We start from the raw sequence: 20,076 nt of genomic DNA, 5'->3' as shown, positions 1-20,076 counted from the left end.
TCCCCTGGGGGCCCCACACATCAGTGTTTGCTCTTGCTGATTTCCCTTGGGATCACTGCTGGCATACCACTACTGTTGTCAGCCACAGGAGATGGAAGAGTAGGAAAATCCATCCCAGTCATCCTGCTGCTGGCCCCTGTCACCAGCCCCAGTAAGCAGCAGATCATGTCACAGCGAATGTAGGTCTTTGCTGTCCTTTGTCCTTGATTAAAATCACCCCTAAATCCAAGAAGAAACACAAGGTTTGGGTGCAGGGGGGAAAAAGGAAGAGTCTAACGCAGTGGAAAGTGTTGTTCATCTTCATTTCCAACCAAACACATGACGACAACACCCTGCAGGACCCACAGCCAAGTTACTGACAAAGACTACCTAAAAAGCAGCCATTTGTCACATCCCTCATAGAAGTGCTGTGCACAGTGTTGTCTGTCTGAAACCACTCTTCATGAACACTAACTCATCCCCAATCCCTGTTTAAATGGCACTGATTTTGCAGACATTTCTATTTGCCCTCACAGCTCCCTCCCCAAGTGGAACAGGTTTCAGACAGTATGAAAACATCTACACCTTCCTGACAGGGGGAAATCTTCCTTGTGTTAGAAATACCTGACTTGTACATGCATCAACCTTAGACCTGTTCTCCTTCCTGTCTTGGAAGATGATGTTAAATATTATCCCACCAGGATGTGTTGTAGTAATTGCAGATCTCTTGTCATTCAGGACTCCTTATTTGCTAAATAGTGTCTCATGTTCCTACTGGGATTCATTTTCTTTGTTCTTACATTTTGGGCATTGATCTCTTCCTTTCATTAATAATTTTCATTCTTCAGTCTCACCTACAATCATTTTATGAAGTTGACAAGGTGTCAAGTAATTAATATTTTCCTACACTGCACAAGGTGATACCGCCAGACTATTTCTGTCTAAGTAATTACAGATATTTTTGGATCAAGCTGTACTTCAAAATGTCTCTGATTTCCAGCCTACTCTTGTTCTTGAACAGCACAAAATCTCTCTTGCACATACTCCATTCAAACTGCCTTGACAAAAAATCCATAGCAGTGGGACACTATGAGAGAAGAGTTTTCTTTACTACATTGTTTCTTTCTGTACTGTTCTTTACTATTTCCTCTTAAAAATCTGTGCAATTCATAATGCTGTATTTTAGCAGCATTAACTGCAAGAAACCAAACTTAGCATTATACCTGAAACCATTAAGACCTCCTTCATTCACCTGTTTGCATTCTCTATCTGTTTTCCTACTTTCTGACTTGGATACACAGATTTGCAGAGTGATTTTACAAAGTACTACAAACTTTAAACATTTACTGTTCTCTTCCAGTTTCACTCTGGCCAAACTTCTTAAGATTTTTATTCCATGAAGTAACAAAGCAGATGCACAGAGAGTACAATGACATGCTTCAGACTTTCACCTCTATGTCAGCCTTGCAGTGATGCATGTGCTCCCTCTGGGCTGCAAGGGCACCCTGCTGGTCACATCAATTCCTTCTTCCCAGCCGACTGCTGGGCAGTGTTCTGTCCCTCACACTGACTCCAAGATCCTCTTCAGCAGTCCAAAGAAATCCTGACCAACTCAGTCTATCAGCAATTATCATGTTCAGAGCAGGAACCTCTCCAGCTCCTCTTGCCTATCACCTTGTTTTAACAAAACACCTCCTCCAGCATCACCTTTACAATAATTTTTCTCTAAAAACAATCTTCAATTCTCTTCTTTAAGTAACCTCCCTCTTCCTCATTCAGCTTGGTCTGTTCCTTAGGCTCCCTGTACCTGTGGTCCCACCCAGGGGCTTTTTATGATTCCCCTCCTACATACTTTTCCATCATTATGCTCTTCACAAGCATCTCTCCCCACTGCTGCCTTAGGCCTTTGTGCACTCTTACTTATAGATCACATTTCATGGAGCCTCTTTCAACTCTGAATGACTTGCCAAGAAAAATTTAACTGTGTTGCCTCCCCTTCCCTTCCTCATGAAAGCTGCAAAGGGATATTTCTACTGCAGAAAAACTAGAAGAAGGTGTAAATCCAGAGTATCAGGTCTGTGTCTCTCTCTTAACTAGCACTTGTATACACTGTGTGTTTCTGTAAGGGGCTGTCTGTACACTGTGTGTACAGACTCACAAGCCAGACTAAACCAACCCTTCATTTTCCTACAGAGCACACCTGACTGCAAGGAGTTCCCTTTTTCCTTTCACTTCACAGTAGTTACAAATTACTTGAAAATCAGAATGGCAAATCTGACTCCAGCTACAAGCTCCTGAAACAAATCACATTATCAGCATGTGGAGTCACACCTGCACCACAGGCATGTCTGCTTGGCCCATCTGCATGCAGCATTTCCCAAAACAAGCTATTTCTCACTGTCACAGGGTAGGAAGCCTCCTTTGAGAGCACACTGCAAAGATTTTCACTACTGCTTGACTTCTTAGGGTTACTGCTGCACTTAGACCTCAGGCTCTCTGTAGTCTGATATTGAATTTCCTCAGGTTCTGACAAAAAGCAGAGTGGTATTTAAACATAGTATATAAGGCCTTAACATACCAGTGCTGTATCAAACTTCCCACATTTATTCCTCAGGATCTAAGTAAAAGACTCATCTTACTCCCAGCAAAATGCTTTTCACTGTCTGTGGCAGGAGAAATTAAGAACCCTTAAGTGCATGATTACCACCTCCAGTTAATTATTTGTGATAGGAGCCAGTGTTTTTCTCAATTACATTTCTTTAATGAGATGAATCCTTTTGGCCCAGCTGTGCCTCTACAGCACAGTTTTAGGAATGATTCTCACATCTCCTTAAGTTCCCTCAGTATATACTTTAATTCCTTAGGTGGCAGTCCTGTCAGACTAGAAGAAGAATTACACAGTAAGCAAATATCATTAAATGGGCCTTCCATTTTCACTGCATTTGATCACCTCTCCCACACATTAGCATTGATGTTGTTCCCTTCCAATAAATCAAGTCCTCCTCTAAACCATTTCCTCCTACTCTCCCCATGAAAGGCAATATTTCATTGTAAAATAAATTGTAAATAACCCTGAGAACAGCTGAGTAATATTTATTGCTACACCAAAACCAGGTCTCAAGCTTCAACAGAATCAAGAAGAAACACAAAAATTCAGGTCATCTCCAAATACAAGAAACTATGGTATTAGACTAAAATTTACAGGTATATAAAAAGCTTTCACTTTTCCCCTACCTTTGTGCCTGCAGTGATGTAAGGAGGCAGCTTTACATAGCTGTGGTGGCTTTAACCACCATTAAAAGCAGCAATAACATAGGAAGACGTAACGGCAGACTTAAAGACAGGCTGTAAAACTCCAGGAGGGCCTTTGCACACAGTTTGCTGACACCTCTTCCATGCACCCGGCATCTGGGCCAGCGGGATTGTAACTGAGCCCCACACCATCCACACAAAGGACAGCTCAGCTCCCCTTTTCATGGAATCATAGGATATTAAGGAGTTGGAGTGGGCCTTAAAGATAATCTAGTTCCAACCCCCCTGCCATGTTCAGGGACACCTCCCATCAGACCAGGTTGCTCAAGGCCTTATCCAACCTGGCTCTGAACACTGACAGGGATGGGGCATCACCAACCTCCCCGGGCAACCTGTGCCAGGGCTCACCACCTACACAGTAAAAAATTTCTTCTTCAATTCCCTTTTTCTCCCTTGCACATATTTCAACAGATTCATGAATGAACTAAGGAGGAGATGAAAAAAAAGCTGTCTTTGAAAAAAGTCAGCGTGAGCTCCTCTCACCTCCTTCTCCCTGTTGAGCAGCACCAGCTGGCTGTCCGTCAGGATGCAGTACTTCCTCTCCCATGTTGTCATGTCAGTGTAGGGGGACTGGCCACAGGACAGTCTATGTGTAGGTGGTCCTTTCACATCTGCAAACAGAAAACCACAATGCCGGAGTCGTTAGCACGTGTCATTAATCAGCTCCTCCGCTCTCGCTGTTCTGCAGCAAGAGGAGAACCAAAACTACACTCTGCACTTGTTTCAGCATTTTAATGAGACAAAATGGGAATCCTGGGAGGCACCCATGTGGAACACTACCTAAGGTGCACTATGAATACTTATTTATCTACAGCATGGCTTACAAAAATGGCAATACCTGAGATGAATATAAATGTCTTTGTCAAAGGCTGAAATATAATGAAAACAAAAGACCAAGAGCGCTTATGAAAACTTAATCTTCTCTCCATTCCCTTCTCAGAACTGTCGTTCAAAGGGGTACAGCCTTGCACGTACTCTAAATCTTAATAAAGTGGATTATTTGTGTCTAAGGATAGAGAGATATAGGAAGGAAGATGGGGATTCAAGGAAGGCAGGCTTGAAGAATGGAAGGAAAAATTCAAGGGGGTGGGCATTTAATTGAGAAGGGCTTACCAGCATCTTTTGGTGGGGAATCTACTCAATTAAATTGTGTATTTTTATTTAGCCACTGCCACTACAGCGACAAAAACTATAACAAACAAACAACCCGAAACAAACAAACAAACACAAACCCAAAAAACGCCAAGACACCAAACCAAAACATAATCCAACTTGTTTGGCTCCCGGTGATGATCTTTCACAGTTTATTTTAAAATCAATTTCCTGCAAGACTCTCAGGCTCGAGCTGCATATGACAGGGTGCCTCTCACTGCTGACAAGTTTCCTCCAAGGCTGGGAAAGCAAAGCACGGGAACAAGTGCAGCAGACAGACTTCACTGCCAAGCAGCTCTGCCCAAAAGCAGAGGAAGCCACGGAACAGGAAGGTACAACTGGGAGCAGAGAAAGCTGCCCTAGGAATTCAGGTGTGCAGCCAACTTACAGAACCTCTTCACAGGAGCTAAAATGCTGTATGAATGATAACGTATGTGACATATCAACTTAGAAAACACTTTCAGAACATTTTGTACAATCGGTTTCAAGTCAGAGGGTGGTGAGGCCCTGGCACAGGTTGCCCAGAGAAGCTGTGGCTGCCCCATCCCTGGAAGTGTCCAAGATCAAGTTGGAGCACCCTGGTCTAGTGGAAGGTGTCCCTGTCCATGGCAGGAGGCTTTGAATGAGATGAGCTTTAAGGTCCCTTCCAACCAAAGCCTTTCTACAATTCTATGATTCATCTCTTTCTAAAGCTCTGAGCTTAAGTCTTGGTTGCTTTGTAAGATTAAGTTTCATTTTTATCTTGCCCTCTAGTTCTACACAATTCTGCTTGCACTGATCTAAAAATCAGCCATTCTCACTGTGGATTCCTGAAGTCCCTCCTGGAATACCTCTAAGGGGTCTAAAACAGACACCGCAAAAATCAAGGGGCTTCCTGCACAGGAGCCCAGGACCTCCTTTAGCTATTTCGGGAGCAAACTGAGTGTTCAAAACCAAAACTTTTTGCAACATTACCTTCCTTTTCGCGCACATGCCAACGTGCACAGAGCTAAACGTGCTGCTTCTCGTATCGTCTCTCCAGCGTCACCACTAGAGGCCAGCGAATCCTCAAACACCCAGCACCTTCCAGGGAGAGCCAGCCCCAACGCCAGCGCTAAACCCGGCGTAAGGAACCCCTCCAACTCACTTCACTCCTTGCAGACCCTGCGTGTGCCAAATCCCACCTCATCACTAATAAGAGATGCAACATCCTTCGTGCTCTTCTCCCACAATTTTGCCTCCAGATTGAAAGGAATGTGTCAGCTTCCAGAGCCAGGGAATTAACTTGGAATATGGCTTTCGGTGCCTTGTTCAACCTACTGTTGCACTAGGATTTTTGTGATCATTCAGAAAAATGCTTGAAACAGCCAACTTGATACCTTTAAGCAAGAAAAAGAAGAGGGCTGCATGGCTCCTACTGCTCTAAATGATAAAAAACTGCACCTTTGCTCCCTTTATTTCAGGTGCAATAATTCAGGGAAGAAGCTGAGATGCAGAATCAGGCTCCACACTGTTACCTGCCCAACACAACTCGGTTTGCAGTTGTGATGAGCAATGCTGTGTCTCTCAAAATTGCCCAAACCTCTGTTTAGGTGTAAACATGATTAAGGAAAACCACCACAACCTCTGTGAAGCAAAAGTGCTTTTGTGTAAACTCCTGGAGCAACAGAGATTCTCTCTCCCACAAGTTATATATTTGTCCATCTTACTGATGTGAACCCTCCAGAGAGATTTTTGGCACAACTACATCTCACCTTTACGTGGCGTCGAACCAAAAACCAAACCAGATGCAGAATAAAACCACCTCCGCTCCTGCTTAGACCTTGGTTTCCCAAAGAGCCCTGCCTGGGCACAACAAATGTACGAGCAATGGGCTGGTAGAGGCAAGATCAGGGAGAAGGACAAAGCCATGGGCACAAGTGTGCAACAGAAATGGGAACATGAGAGCTCTGGGGATCTCATCTCCTGGGTACTGAAAGCACATGATAAATCACCACGGGGAAAAAAAGGCTGAAGGCGTGCGTGCCCTGTCCTGCTCGTGTGGGTGGGCTGGCAGCAAGAGTGCCTCCAGCTGCTATGCTGAGCAATAACCAAGTAAACTCTATTTTGAGCTGCTGGTAGACTTTTTTACGGCAAAAAAAAAAACCCCTCCCTTCTGGACCATCAGCTCCAACGCAGAATCTACAGTCACGACTTGCCCAGCCCCAAAAGATTTTCGTGTTCTAATTTCTACTAACTAGAGGCCTTGGCAGGATACCATCCAACTGATCCATGGGCTGCACAAAGGAATCAAAGAACAGAACGACTTCTTCCACTGCAATAACAACTCCAGGACTGAACTGAGTCATCAGGCACCGCGGGCCAGCCACGGCTCTGTTGCCAAGTGGGTTGGCTACGTCAGAACAGCTTTCCACAGGCTGCTGGCAGACTGACATGCCATCCCAGTGTCTGGAGCTGTCAATCACCACCAGAGAACTCCACAGCATTAACATTTTGTGTTGGTATCGGTATCCTTTTGAACACATGTCGGGACACAGCCTCACCACCTCTGCAAGCCTGACCAAGTGCTCTCTTCAGCAAAGAGCAGTCGTAAGCTGTTTTTCTGATGTATCAGGTCCTATAACTTCAGCCCTCTGCCCAAAGCTGGTGCTGCAAGCACACATTGCAAACCACACAGATGCTGGATGCGTGTTCCAAGAAAGCTCACTGCAACAAGGACGGCAGCGGAGCTTTGGTGCATCAGTCCCACCTATTTGAATTATTTCTCAGCTCACCCTCCTGCATGGCTGATATCTTTGGAGCCTCTTGCAACAGCTGTGACTTCAAAATGTATTCTGAAGCACGTTACCAGTTTAGACAGCAGACTCTTTGGGACTTTGCACAGTATCACATTTACAGTTGGTCGCCTCACAAACCCTGTTCTGCTTTCCGGGACTCTTCATCTTCAGTTTTCACTTTACATTCTTGGCTCCAGCTTTTCACGTGAATGTAATAAAACCCACCGACCTCTTCCACTAAGGCCCCACAAAACTAATTCACCACCACTATGGAAGTGAGTGGCAAAAAGTTCCACATGTAACTAGGAGCACTCCAACTTTTCAGAGAGACCACGAGTCAGGGCTGTCCTTTCTCACTGTGGGGCTACTACCTATCAGCTCATACAGCAAGGCTTGAGCTTTGGAGATGATGAATGCAGTTTTGGACAGGAGCTGGAGGAGAAATCAGGGAGGTGCATCTGAAAGCTCTGAGTTTGCAGATGTTACTGGGATGGGCTCAGGCAGCCACACACCTCAATAGGCAAGTTCTGGTGGCAGAAGATTTCTCTTGGGTCTGATGCAATCCTCTCCATTCTGCAGCATTACAATGAGGCATTCAAGTAAGCAGATCAGCCAGTCTACACACAGGATTAAAGGTCAGGCCTTATGTGCCTTCAGATGCTAATATCAGTTAAGTAACAGCTTGGAAAAAAATCCCCTTCTTGGTACCTCCCTACAGAACTGAGAGGAACGTCTGACACCGCTGAAGACTGGAAACCACGTTGTTTTTCCTCGGGGCTCTGAAATGCCATTAACCATGTTATAAATATCCACAAAGTTCCCTTTTTTTCATCTAGATGACAATTTATACCTCATTATTTTTTAAGCACAGAACTTTTTTTTAAAAACGGGGGTGGGGGGGTGTGTGTTGTGGAATAGAGGGACAGCGATGCCATAATCACACAACAACAGAAGTGTTGAGTGGTGCAGGGCGAGGGAACACGGAAAGCAGGAGCCAGTGCCAAGCCAATCCCCACAGACAGGGTAGGACATTTCATGACAACTGACGGCACTTTAGGAGTATTTAGGGAGCAGTACAGTGCTATCAGATGGGAACACTTCTGAAACTTCCATTGCAAGCACGCAACAATTATTTTTCCTTAAAATTCCAAATGCAGAATCAGAAAATTATTTCCAAGAGATGACGGCCGTTCCAGTGTCATTTAGTCCCCAGCTGCTCTTCTACAACCTGAAGAGCTGCATATTCTCTCCTCAGAGCTAGTGAAAAGGACAGAATTACCAGAAATCGGGCCAACAAAACTACATTAAAGGTAAATTCATGCTTTCAGCCTCTTTGCCAAAAAGCACTCTACTTGCCATCAATAAAAACACAGAAATAACCCTCCATCCCAGTGATGACAACAGCACCCCTGGCACGTCTCAGAGCTTTTTTTTTTTTGAACCACACTCTTCCTATGGTGAAATCAAGGGCTCACTGAAGTACTTGCCAAATTTTCCTCAACTTTATTAGGGTCCGTATTCTGTTCCTAGTATTTCCAACAAGGAGCTGCCAAGCAGCTGAGTAACTAACAGAGTGGCCAAGTTTGTATGACGGGAGGAATTTTTTTCCCCCGAGAGAGATTAGTAGGAGCCCTAACACCTTCTGACAACAGGTCTACTTACCCAATGTCAATGTTTCCATGGTGTTTTATGTACTCACCATAGAGACAGGACTCAGAGGGAAGTGTTTTAGGTGAGTGCTGTCATCTGAGAGCTTGTCAGAACCCCAACCTACCCAGCTGTGCATGACCATGCAGTCCAGTTCAAATAATCATCACTTTGAACCTTTATCAAGCAAGTTGAGCAGAAGCTGAAACAAGCCTTACTATTGACACAAAGCTTCAAAGATAAATAGCAATTATGAGTCCTTTCACTAAACTTACACCACCTCTAAAAGCTCATGAAGGGATTCAAGGGAAAGATATGGCAGAAAGGGAAATAAACCCCATCTTGACATGTTTCCTTCCCCCAAACCTGCATCTGGTACCAAGGCAGGATTTCCACGAAAGAAGTCACTAATGAGAGAGAAAATAAACAGCAACAGCAGTTCTGTGACACACAGCTGTGTGTGCATGTGCAGCTATTTCAGACAGCTGCTGATGCTCAGATGAAGATCTGCGGGGTCTGGATATAGAAGAGAAGAGAATTCAGGCGTCAGAGGAATCCTGGCCCAGCTGAAAGAGGGACGATCTCAACACTGACACAGAGCAGATGACAACAGAGGTCACCCACCGAGGGTCTGTTAGGAAAAGCACAATCAAGACAACTTCCACTTTTTCTCATGCCGATATATATAGATTTTGTTTACATTTCTTATTTCTGAGACCAACTCCCAGTCATATGCAATGGTCTCTGATCCGAGCAGGATCAGAGCAGTGCAGGCAGACACTACAGAAAACAGCTGTTCAAAGAAAAACCTATCGTAGTGCACAAATTCACTTGGAAGAGGAAAGGACATTCCTCCTCCAAGTTTGTCCAAACAAACACCACAATGCCCCACACAGAACACACAAGGCTCATGACTAATGGTATAATACAAGGAAAATTCAGCACATACTGTGTGTGGCAACACAGAGACTCCTGTGCTACAGAGAAAACATGATGCTCTCAAGGTTGATTAATTCTTCTTTGAATCACAATGCACTCAGAGATATAACGAGCACACATTAGAAACAGAACCATTAATCTTGCCCATTTTGTTTCAAACCACAAAGTGGGCACTGACTGCAGGTTTCCTAGGAAGCTTCTCATAGCTACTGTGGGATATGGCAGCGCTCACTTGCCCCTCTAAATCACTCTGTGGCACAGCACCATTTCAGTGAAGAGTTACCTACATTTTCGTGGTCAGCAACAGATCTCTGTGGTGAAGCAGGTGGTATTTTGAGCGTAGAAAGCACGAGCAGATCCTTTGGGATGAGAGGCACGCTATTTATATAGGATGTTATTACAGAGGTAAGTATCTGGTGTGAATTCTTCCTGCTACATTTAATATCCACACTCAACAAAGTTCAGTACACAGGCAGCGACCAGCCCTCAGTTCAGCTGAATCCAGTTGCTCTCCTCCAGCAGCTGCGTGCAATGATAACCAAATTCTCACATGGACATCTAATATCGTGGGTAGGAGGCACAGAAAGCTTAAGTCAAACCATCAGGTTTCAGAGATTCCCCAAAGCTCTCACGCCAACTGGTTACAGCCAAAACGCTACCTGGAAAATCTGTTCTGCACAGAATAAAGCCAGAAAAGGTTTAAGCAGGTGAAAACGGCATTTAAGAAGCTGGCAGAAGCCATGACCAGTGCCATGACTTTCTCAGATTCCAACGTATTTGGCATTGCAACACACATTCCTCACGAGATCTTTAATTTTTCTGGTACAGGCCAATCTTGCCAATCTAAGCTATTAACTTTCCACTGCTCTTTTTTATTGAGTGGCAGTGATCAGACACAGCCTCAAGGCTGGTTTTCCACTCTTCCACTGAAGAATCTCATGAGCCACAGACAGATTAAAACAATAAAGTTCAGTCAGGTGCATTTTCGTGCCCTGTACCCTAAAAGAAAATCACTGTGGCAATTTCTGTGCTTGCTGTGTGTGCTTCCATTTCCCTACAGTCTGCCAGCTCTGGGAGAAGGAATCTCTTAAAATTTAGAGCAGGGGAGTCTGAAGGTATCTGCTGTTCACTGCTTACGGGTAAGGTTTTGAGGATTTTCCCCTCCTCTGAATGAGGACTGTGCATCTCTTCTGCCAACAGCTCAGGGCACAGCTTTTCCCCACCAGCTGCTGGAAAGCTTTGCCAAGATCTGTGATAGGATGGGAGAAGAGAGCCTCACTGCTCTGAATTTCTCACGTGCAGCAGTCTCACCTCAACAGCAAGAAAGAAAAATGAACCTTTAAAGCTCAATGAGCACCAACATTTTGTCCACTATCAGAGCTACCAGCCAGATTCTTAAATTTCCCACAGATTTTCTGCATTAAGGAAATATGTCAGGAGCAATTTTTACATGGGAAGGAATAAGCCATCAGATGAGTGAATACCTAATAGCAGCCAAGGGCTGTCTCCTTTGCAACCAGCAGGAGACAAAACACAGAGCGCTGCTGTTCAACAAACCTGGCATCTCCCAGCAGGATGAGCTCTTGCTGCCTCTCCTCTCCTTGCTGACATCATTCCCACCCCTTCACATCCTTCCCTAGGAGAGATGTGACTTGTTTGTACAGGAGCTGCCGGCAGTGAGCGAGGTACAGACGGCTCACTCCCCCAGCTGAGCTCCCAGGCAGCTCTGCCAACTTCCCTTGGTCCCAAGTCAATACATCTGCCCCGTTCTTGCAACGTCACCATTGAGCCTATCTACAGCTCAGGAGTTTTCACACCAAGGCTGAGACCACGGCAGAGATCAGCCAAGATGTCCCTGTAACACACACAATTCCAAACCCAAACCTTCCCCAAGGCCTGCGCCAACACGTTTGCCACCCTCGGCCCCTGACATTCGCTAAAAGGGCTCAGTGTTCCCCGGTACCCAAACGCTCTGCAGAAGCTCAAGAGCACAAATTCATTTAGGTCACAGCCATGTGAGCAGTTTCACTGGGATCCTGTTTTCAAAAGGAAAAACCATGGAGTCATTCCAAAAGAGAAACCGCAAGTCTTAAAATCTTACGACTAGTTTAGCGAGCAGATGCTGAGCGTGTCAACACTCCCGAGCTTTCTTGCAAAGTCTTAAAAAAAACGAGAGCTAAGGACCTAACAGGTGAAGCAAAAATTAGGCATAAAGCTCCAATTGGCCTGGTAGTTCTGACTGGAAAGCAGAAAGTTGCACCCGCTCGCTGTCGCGGTGTAGCTTCTTTGAGCAAAAGGTGTGGGAGCCCTTAATAGCAGTTTAAAGCTACCAATTAGCTTGAACACTGCTGAGCTCCTCTAAGCTTCTTAAGTGCTGCAGAGCCGATTGTTAAACTTCCAAAGGGTAACTGATCCTCACTTCCCTCAGAGACACGTCCCTGTCTCCATGACCTGTACCCTGCCAGGTTCAGAGAGGCAGCGTGAGGGATGTGCCTGTCAGGAGACATCAGCACCTTCTCAAATGGATGGGTGCCAGCAGCTCCCAGTCGTGTAATCACCTGTGGCTCAACAAGTGGGACCAGCAATCACAGCCCAATCAAGGTGGGGACCTTACAGAGCAGGCAGGTGTGCTCTGTGCTCGGCCCAGCCCCCTGAGCGCCTGCAAACAAGTGGCTCATTGTGCAGCCTCATAAATCTCATGACATCACCACAGCAGAAGCTGCCATCCCTGTAAGAAAACAATTTGGTTCCCAGGATACCTAAGATTTCAAATAACCTGCAGTTGCTCGAAGCCATTACTGTGACCCTTCCTACAATGCTAAGGAGGTTTGCCTTCCTTCTCATTCAGGTCTCGTTCCCTGTCCAGGACCACTCATCTTTGCTCCTGAATATTAAGTACATTTTCCTCTCACAGTTAAATTCCCACTTGGCCTACAAAACACTTTGGAATCTCAAAACAGAAATGGTTATTACAAACCTGTAGAGAGGATTATAAAAGATTACATGCCCCTATTACATAGCTGCCAAGTTCTGAGAAGACTCTCAAGTGACACTTCTCCCCAAAGCATGGAGAGGCTTTCATGAGGGGTTTAGAAAGCAGAAAGTGGAGAACAGCAGAAAAGTTAATTATTCGTGGGAGAAAAAAAAAATCTGCAGTTTTTCTTCTTAATTTATGCATGGTCCTTTTCTTACCCAGCTCTGTACCCCTTCCCCTGTTCTCTTCTCTGCTGTGCTTGCTCTCGCCAACCCCTAATCTCCATCTCACAGCCTCTTCAACAACAGGCATCCAGACTGGGCTGTTCCCTCTTCATTCTTTATTTTTTGCAACAGTGAAGGAATAAGAAGAAAGGGAAAGCATCCTGAACTTAAAAAGGACCTTGGCCCAAGGCAGCTGTGCAAAAAAAAAAAAAAAGCAAAACAATTTAAAAGCATATGCTGCTGGGTTCCTGCACACATTTTGGGTGCACAAAAAAATGTACCGGTGCACTTGGGGTCAAAGCTAAAGATGTGTGTGGCACAAGCAGTGCACAGAGCTTTGGCAAAAGCACCAGCACCAAAGGTTCACAGACAGCTGTACCCCCACCCTTGCCAAGAAGGCATCAGCCAGCTGACATTTATTTGTTTCAGAAAAGCAAGACTCTTTTGCTTTCTCCTGCCAAGGAGGGAGGTACGGGAAGGGCAAAGGTAGAGAAGCGTTTCTGTGGAGGCAACGAGCCACAAAAACAGACCAGGTGATGAGATGACTCTCTTTGTGTGTGGTGCAGTTTATGATGAGAAGGAATAAAGGAAAAACAAAGAATAATAAGAATAAGCCCCACAAAGCTCTCACGTGGTGTTTTAAATGCTCGGTCATACTGCACGGCCTGTCGCTAGTGCACAAGTTTAGTTATTTTCAGCCTGAACCTTTCTGCACACCTGGGTATAGACATGGGCAACTGGGAGCTTCTTTTGGGTTTGGATTTTTTTGCCTCAAGAGACTTCTGGGAAAAGAGAACGTAGGAGTTGTGAGCACTGCTGATGTCTCATAGAGGGCAGCTGATTTCCCTTGTCAAAGGGAGAGTTCACAGGACACTAAAATCTACTACAACGATGTGCATTTTTTTGCATATTGACCAGGTCTTTCAGGCATATAGGCTAAAGTTAGTTTTCTTATTTTAACCATTTAAAACAAATGACTTAGTAAGGGACCACCTCAAGGGATTCAAATAAAATGTAAAAGAAGCCCTGCAGTACTCCCCATGATGTTTATTTAGACAGACCCACTCTCTGCTTCCTTCTGGCATCTTCAGAATGTTTTCTGGAGAACCTGGAACCAGCTATTACACACCAATTCGTTGATTTGACCTACTTAAAGACAAAACCTCACACAAAAGCAGCAGAACACTCCTCATTCCATTTTCCTCCCTCACATCTGAAAAGTCTTCCTGCATCTCAGTGATTCAACACTAATATAAAAAAGGATTGGACTTTTTTCATCCTTTACAGATGGTTCAGACAGAAAACTTTAGAGGAAGGAGACTGGACCTTACATAAATGCAGTGGGGATCCTGAGCCATATTTATATTTATGCAAAGAGATGTCTTATGGCAAATAATCTGCATCCCACATTTAATGCTGTACAGCAACGACCTGTAATACCTCTTATCAGCTCTAGCCTTTAACCTTCAGTTAAAGGTTATGTGAGGTTATTTTCCCTGTGTAATTTAACCCAGGTATTGTATCTGGTTTAAGGAGGGGAAGCTGGCCTGGGGAGAAAAATCCCCTTTGGTTAAGCATAAGGAGGTTACCACCAATGTGGCCAAAGCAGGACACTGAGTGGCGGGCTGGAATCATGGCTCAGGAGCCTCCTGACCTGAAGCACTTTGCTCTCTCTCCACATTGCAACACAACATCAATATCAGCAAATCAAGCACAATTTTGTTCCAGAATTTCAGAATAGTGAGTGATTTCTCTCTTCTTGCCTACTCTGCATGATGTTGCCCAGAGAAGCTGTGTGGAAGTGTTCAAGGCCAGGCTGGAGAGAGCCCTGAGCAACCTTGTCTAGTAGAAGGTGTCTAGGTGGATCTAGATTATCTTTATGGTCCCTTCCAGCCCTGTGATTCTATGTTGGGGGAAACTAACTATGAAAAAAAGAGGCAATATGGGAAGAAATGACAGTGCCAAGGCAGAGAATTGCAAGTGCTGAGCTGACCCCGTGCCGGGGAAGGATGTCCTTGCAGGCCAGCTTGGTCTGGACATCTTTGCCATGCTCAGATCAAGGCTCCTGAGGTACCACCAAAACAGGAGGAGCAGGTTCCCTGTGCTTTTGGCAAACCCAAAGCAGCATGATTAATGCGTCCTTTGAGGATGGGCTAGCTAATTAAAAGGATCTGGAGCTAGGGTGCAGTATTTCAGGTATTCTTCAGCTAGGTTTTCCCTTTACTTAGTGTTTCCTTCTCTTTGCAGTAAAGTTAGGCTGTGAAGAATAAAGGCAACCCCACATGCTCACCCCAAACACTCTCCATCCTTGAGTGGATGGGAAAACCCTAGCCTACTTAGGGTTTTCCTCCTTACTCCTGCTATATTCCCCAAAACCTGTAAAATGTAACGCTGGTGAGCACCAAACCTCTTGATATTCACTATGCTCCTTTTCAGCTGATTTGTATTTTTAAGCCAAACTTTTGTATTGTAAATTTGTATTTAAAATTTTATTTTAATGTATATTTACATTTAATGCCTAAGGATAAACATGCACTTATTCCCAAATGTTCTGCAAACTGACAGCATGAAGCTCCCAGAGCGAATCCAAACCCCCTTCTACCCAAAGGGTAAAGCCACAGGTGCTACTCTCCCAAATCCTAGAAGGAGAACAAATGAACCCAGTAAGGATAAATAATAACCAGTGGAGAGAAAATGTCTTTCCTACAGCAATGCTGAACAGAAATTTATAGGTCACAACCTTGCAGAAACAGGCCTGATAACATCTAATTAGCAGTCCTGCTGCGCAACCGTGTCTCATAACAGTAAATCCAACCAGACCGGGGGGAAAGGGAGAGGGGAGGCTTTATACAAACACAATAATTATAATATTTTGAAGGGATTTGCTTTATGCTGCTGGTTTGTGGTGTTGCCCTCCCCAGTAGGAATAATCAACCCACATAAGTGATTTTATGAATTATTACTGAAATACATTTCACTCCTATTGGGAAACAATTTAGAAGGTCAGCACAGATCTTTATTAATTATTTTATTTTTAAACTGAAATGCTAAGAATTCTGTTTGCTGCCAGAAGACGGGTGGAGAAGGCAAGGAAAGTTCACATACCCAAGAGACTATTAACTAGAACCAACTTGGACAATGCATTTGAGAAGCACTTCCTTCCAGCTACTGTAGAGCGCTGTCCTTAACATGCCTTTACTTAAGCAGCCAATTTTCCACCACTGAGTACAATGAGATTTCAAAACACACACGAAATCAGAGTATAAACAGACACAAACATCCCACTTAGTGACATAACAAAAGAAAATACAGGGCAGAAAACTCGAGCTCCTCTATTTTCTGCTCTTCATAAAATACCTTAGGGTTTTACACACGCTCTGCTCCCCTCTTCCTTTTTTTTTCCCCCTTTAAGTGACAGTACTATCACAAAATACTCTGCTCAGCTGTCTTAGCAATGGTGTTCCTGAACAAAAAAAATTATTCCTGGGAAGTTGAGGGATGAATTCCACCATATTATGGCACAGGGAATGGAGTTTCAGAGGAAGCAAGTGGCCAACAAGGCACGAATGAGGTGGCAGCAGCAGAGACAGCAGGAAGGGCTGGTGAACCGGGCAGAGCTGGTCCCTGCCAGCAGCACAAAGCAAGAATGTTTAAAAATACGTATGAAGATCATGCCACAGACAGCAGGAATGACAAACAGATGAGAGGCAGCACCCAAGAGTGAAAGACTAAGGAACAACTCTCTTTTTCCAAGAGTTTTAGTTTGCTGGAGACAGATGGTGCTGCTTCCACATGGTTAGAGCTGGATGGTACCCTACCCCCAGCCCCTGATGGATGTCAGACTTATTTTTGTAAATCTCTGGTGATAAAAACCATCCATGGCATCTTGTTCATTTCCTCCTTACTACTTTGCCAAAAACTTAAAACTCTGCTTTCCTTGCCACATCTACAGCCCAGTACCATTTGTCCTGCTCTCTGTGACTAATGATGATTGTGCACATCCCTTGTCTTTGCAGAAGCCTCTTTAAGCAACAGCACAAGAGCTGAAAATGATATCTCAGTACCTGGGACCATTTCTGTTAGCCCTGAAGCAATCAGACACAATGATGAAAAGGAAAAAAAAAATCAATTTTTTTTCTTTCCCAAACTCTCATGTGATTAAAATCCATTAAAATGCAAACAGGCTTGAATTTTATTTTATCCATCAGTGACCACACTTTGCTGTCCCTGGGCTATGGCTGTCTCTTTGTGAATTCTCTGCACGTAAGAGGAGCCAAGCTCTAGGTTTAGGAGCAATCAATCTACCAAACCTCGCTAAATATATATGTGTGTGTATATTTTGTAACTATTTCCATTTTTCACGTTGATTTACATTGATCATTGAAAAAGTACATTCAGCTCCATGTTTGCTCAGATCTGAATAAACAAAGTGAAGGCTGTTGGGTATCCAAAGACAAATGAGACATTACAGATGTAGACAAAACCTATCATCACCCTGAAAGCATTTCTCTTTGAAATTATATAGCCATGCAGAAGTTATTTAGAGTGGAGATTGCTGTATGTGTTTTTAATTCAGCCTGGGCCCTGCTGGGGGCAGGGAGGGTGTCTGAGGAGCCTCTACACTGCCACTTTTTTCTCTGTGTGTACCTGACAAAACAGAAATGTCTGACTCAGGATGTTTTCCTTCCCCTTGCATTCTCTAGTTTCCATTTCTCAGGATAGGTCTCCTTAGGTGCATATGTCTAAGTGCACATATAACACACCCACCTGGAATTTCACCATTAAAATAAATACACCGGCATCCATGTGAACACGCGATTCCACATCAAGCACAACCATGAAAATCCAACACAGTCTGTGCCCCAGCTGGGTTCATAATGCACAGGAGTATTTCTTTCTCATATGCAGACTTTGTCTCCTTTTGCAGACAAAAAACCCCCTGTTTCAAGGCCATGTTGGAAATTATAGTTTCCACAGTAACAGCGGGAAGGTGTCAGAAGTCTGGGCACATACACTGCACAGCACAGCCAGGCTCCTGCATTTGGTGGCTCCTGGCTCTACAAGATGCTGCACATGCACCCAGTAAATTGTTTTGGTTCCTGTGCAGACACAAATTTTTCAATTAGTATGTTTAAGCCATTCATGTCTTTTGTCAAAGTAACTCAAAACTCCTGCTCTACACATATAATCCCCCCCACCCCCGACAAACCAAATAGTATTTTACAATTATATTTAAGGGCCTTCACTTCTGCTTACAGGCATAAAGCATTCACAGAAAGCCCAGAAGAAACTCCACAATAAAGAAGGAAAAACGTACTTCCTGGAAAGAAGTCTTTCCCTTTTACAGCTAATAGAATATATCCAAGCAGGAGCTAATGAACTGTCATTACAATGAGCTCCTCGGGCAGGTTCTGTGGCAACCTGCTCCCTGCTGCTGCAGATGCACCAGCTACAAACTACCTTGTTAGCACAGCTAAAACAAGGGCTGCAGCAGCCAGGGATCTGGAGGGGGGAAAAAAGTCATTAGCAGAGTGCTGTGTTGGATCTGGGTAGATCCAACAGCAGTCTCAGCTCCCCAACCCTGTCCCATGCTCACCAGCACCCAAAGAGTGTGTAGGAGGGCACCAGATTGATTTTGAACATGTACAGGATTTGTCTCTGCTGGAGCAAGCCATGGAAAATTTTGCTCCATCTTCTACTGGCACATGTTGGTTTGCTCTTCTCTGATAATTAATCATGTACACTGACTTTGCTGAAGTACCAGGGCGACTATCTCAGCCATTTCCTTGAGATCACGTATTAAAAGATATAAAAAAGACATATGAAAGGTATACAAACCTCTTGAAGCCTAACCCCACAAAGGCACAGGGGCCTCACCTCCTTCCCTGCCAGAGTCTTTGACTCCCTCCCAGGTGCCCCATGCTTTTGACAAGTCCTCTGGATTAAAATGCTTTTACTGACACAGGTCACCCCTAACACTGAGACAACTTAAAAAAAAAAAAAAAAGAGTCAAATCTTCACATGACAGTTACACATGTAAGTGGGGGTGGAAGTCACAGTTGGAATTAATTAAAACTAATGTTAAGAAAACTATTTGTCTCTGTCACAGCAGATTGAACACTTATCCCTTTCTCTCCCATTCCTTTCCAAAACTTCCTTGTATTTGTAAGAGTAGGTCTCAGTATCATTTAGTGGTACCTCAATAAAGGAAGGGACTGTCATTTCAAGACATCAGTGGCTTGAACCACACTCATTTTATCAGGCTACAGGAGGGCAGACAGGAAACATACCACTAACCACAGTGCAGCCAGAGCCCTCCCCTTGCTGAGCACCACACACTCACCACCCCAGCCTGCAAAGGCAGCACTGTGGTACAGCAGGCATGCAAGGCTTCACTGCCTCAGAAAGCTGGCAGAGGAACTGGTTACTGAGACAGGCTATTTCTACAGGGCACAGCCAATATCCTCCATGGGTAATAAAGGAGCTGTTCGGATCCGTGTGTTCACCTTCCTCCCTTCCAGGCACTGCCTGGAGCCCTGTCACCAACACAGCCTCTTCTCCTGTACAAGTGCAGCCAGAGCTAGCAGGAGAGAGAAGGTAGATGGAGACACACTGCAAGAGTTTAAAGTCTGGCAGATTTTTTTGCAGTAATTTGTCAAAACCGCTTGCCAAAGCATCTGTGTCGCTAAATGACTGTTGGAGGAAAATTGCTTTTAAGAGTGCCTATGTTAAAAGGGCTGCTATTTTTTCTGTGAAAATGGATTGTAAATTCACAGACGTAAGTAGAAGGAAATCTATAGCAACTCACGTTAGGATGAGGGAGATGCAGCTAAAACTCTGACAACATCACAGAAGTATGCAATAATCTCAGACTTTACTTGGGAGTAGTCAGAGTATGGGATGCAGGAAAACACTTCAGTACCCATAAAACATGCAAAAGCAGCTGAAGTCAGACATAAAATGAATAAGCAGGTCTGCTTACAACTTGCCATTGGACTTGACAGTGAACTTGCTTGCATTTCACTTTTTACAAAGAGGGATTTGTCTGTGACAAAGGAAAGGCAAAAAGAATCAGAGATCTTTGCACAATAAA

At 44.4% G+C, this 20,076-nt stretch overlaps 1 protein-coding gene across 11 annotated transcripts in view; it reads right to left on the bottom strand.

The window, feature by feature from the left end:
- Positions 1-20,076, bottom strand: part of RASAL2 (RAS protein activator like 2) — a 164,917-nt gene that overhangs the window by 78,978 nt on the left and 65,863 nt on the right. For all 11 annotated transcript variants that reach the window (XR_010432617.1, XM_064664159.1, XM_064664160.1 and 8 more), the window contains exon 2: positions 3,775-3,902. Coding sequence is in view for 10 of the 11 variants with exons in the window: in XM_064664159.1 (XP_064520229.1) it covers positions 3,775-3,902 (128 nt within the window). In the remaining variant the exon portion in view is untranslated. The remainder of the gene's footprint in view (positions 1-3,774; positions 3,903-20,076) is intronic.

This window comes from Pseudopipra pipra, chromosome 9 (assembly GCF_036250125.1).
Source record: "Pseudopipra pipra isolate bDixPip1 chromosome 9, bDixPip1.hap1, whole genome shotgun sequence".
Lineage (NCBI taxonomy): Eukaryota > Metazoa > Chordata > Aves > Passeriformes > Pipridae > Pseudopipra > Pseudopipra pipra.
This window is presented reverse-complemented; position numbering and strand designations above follow the sequence as displayed.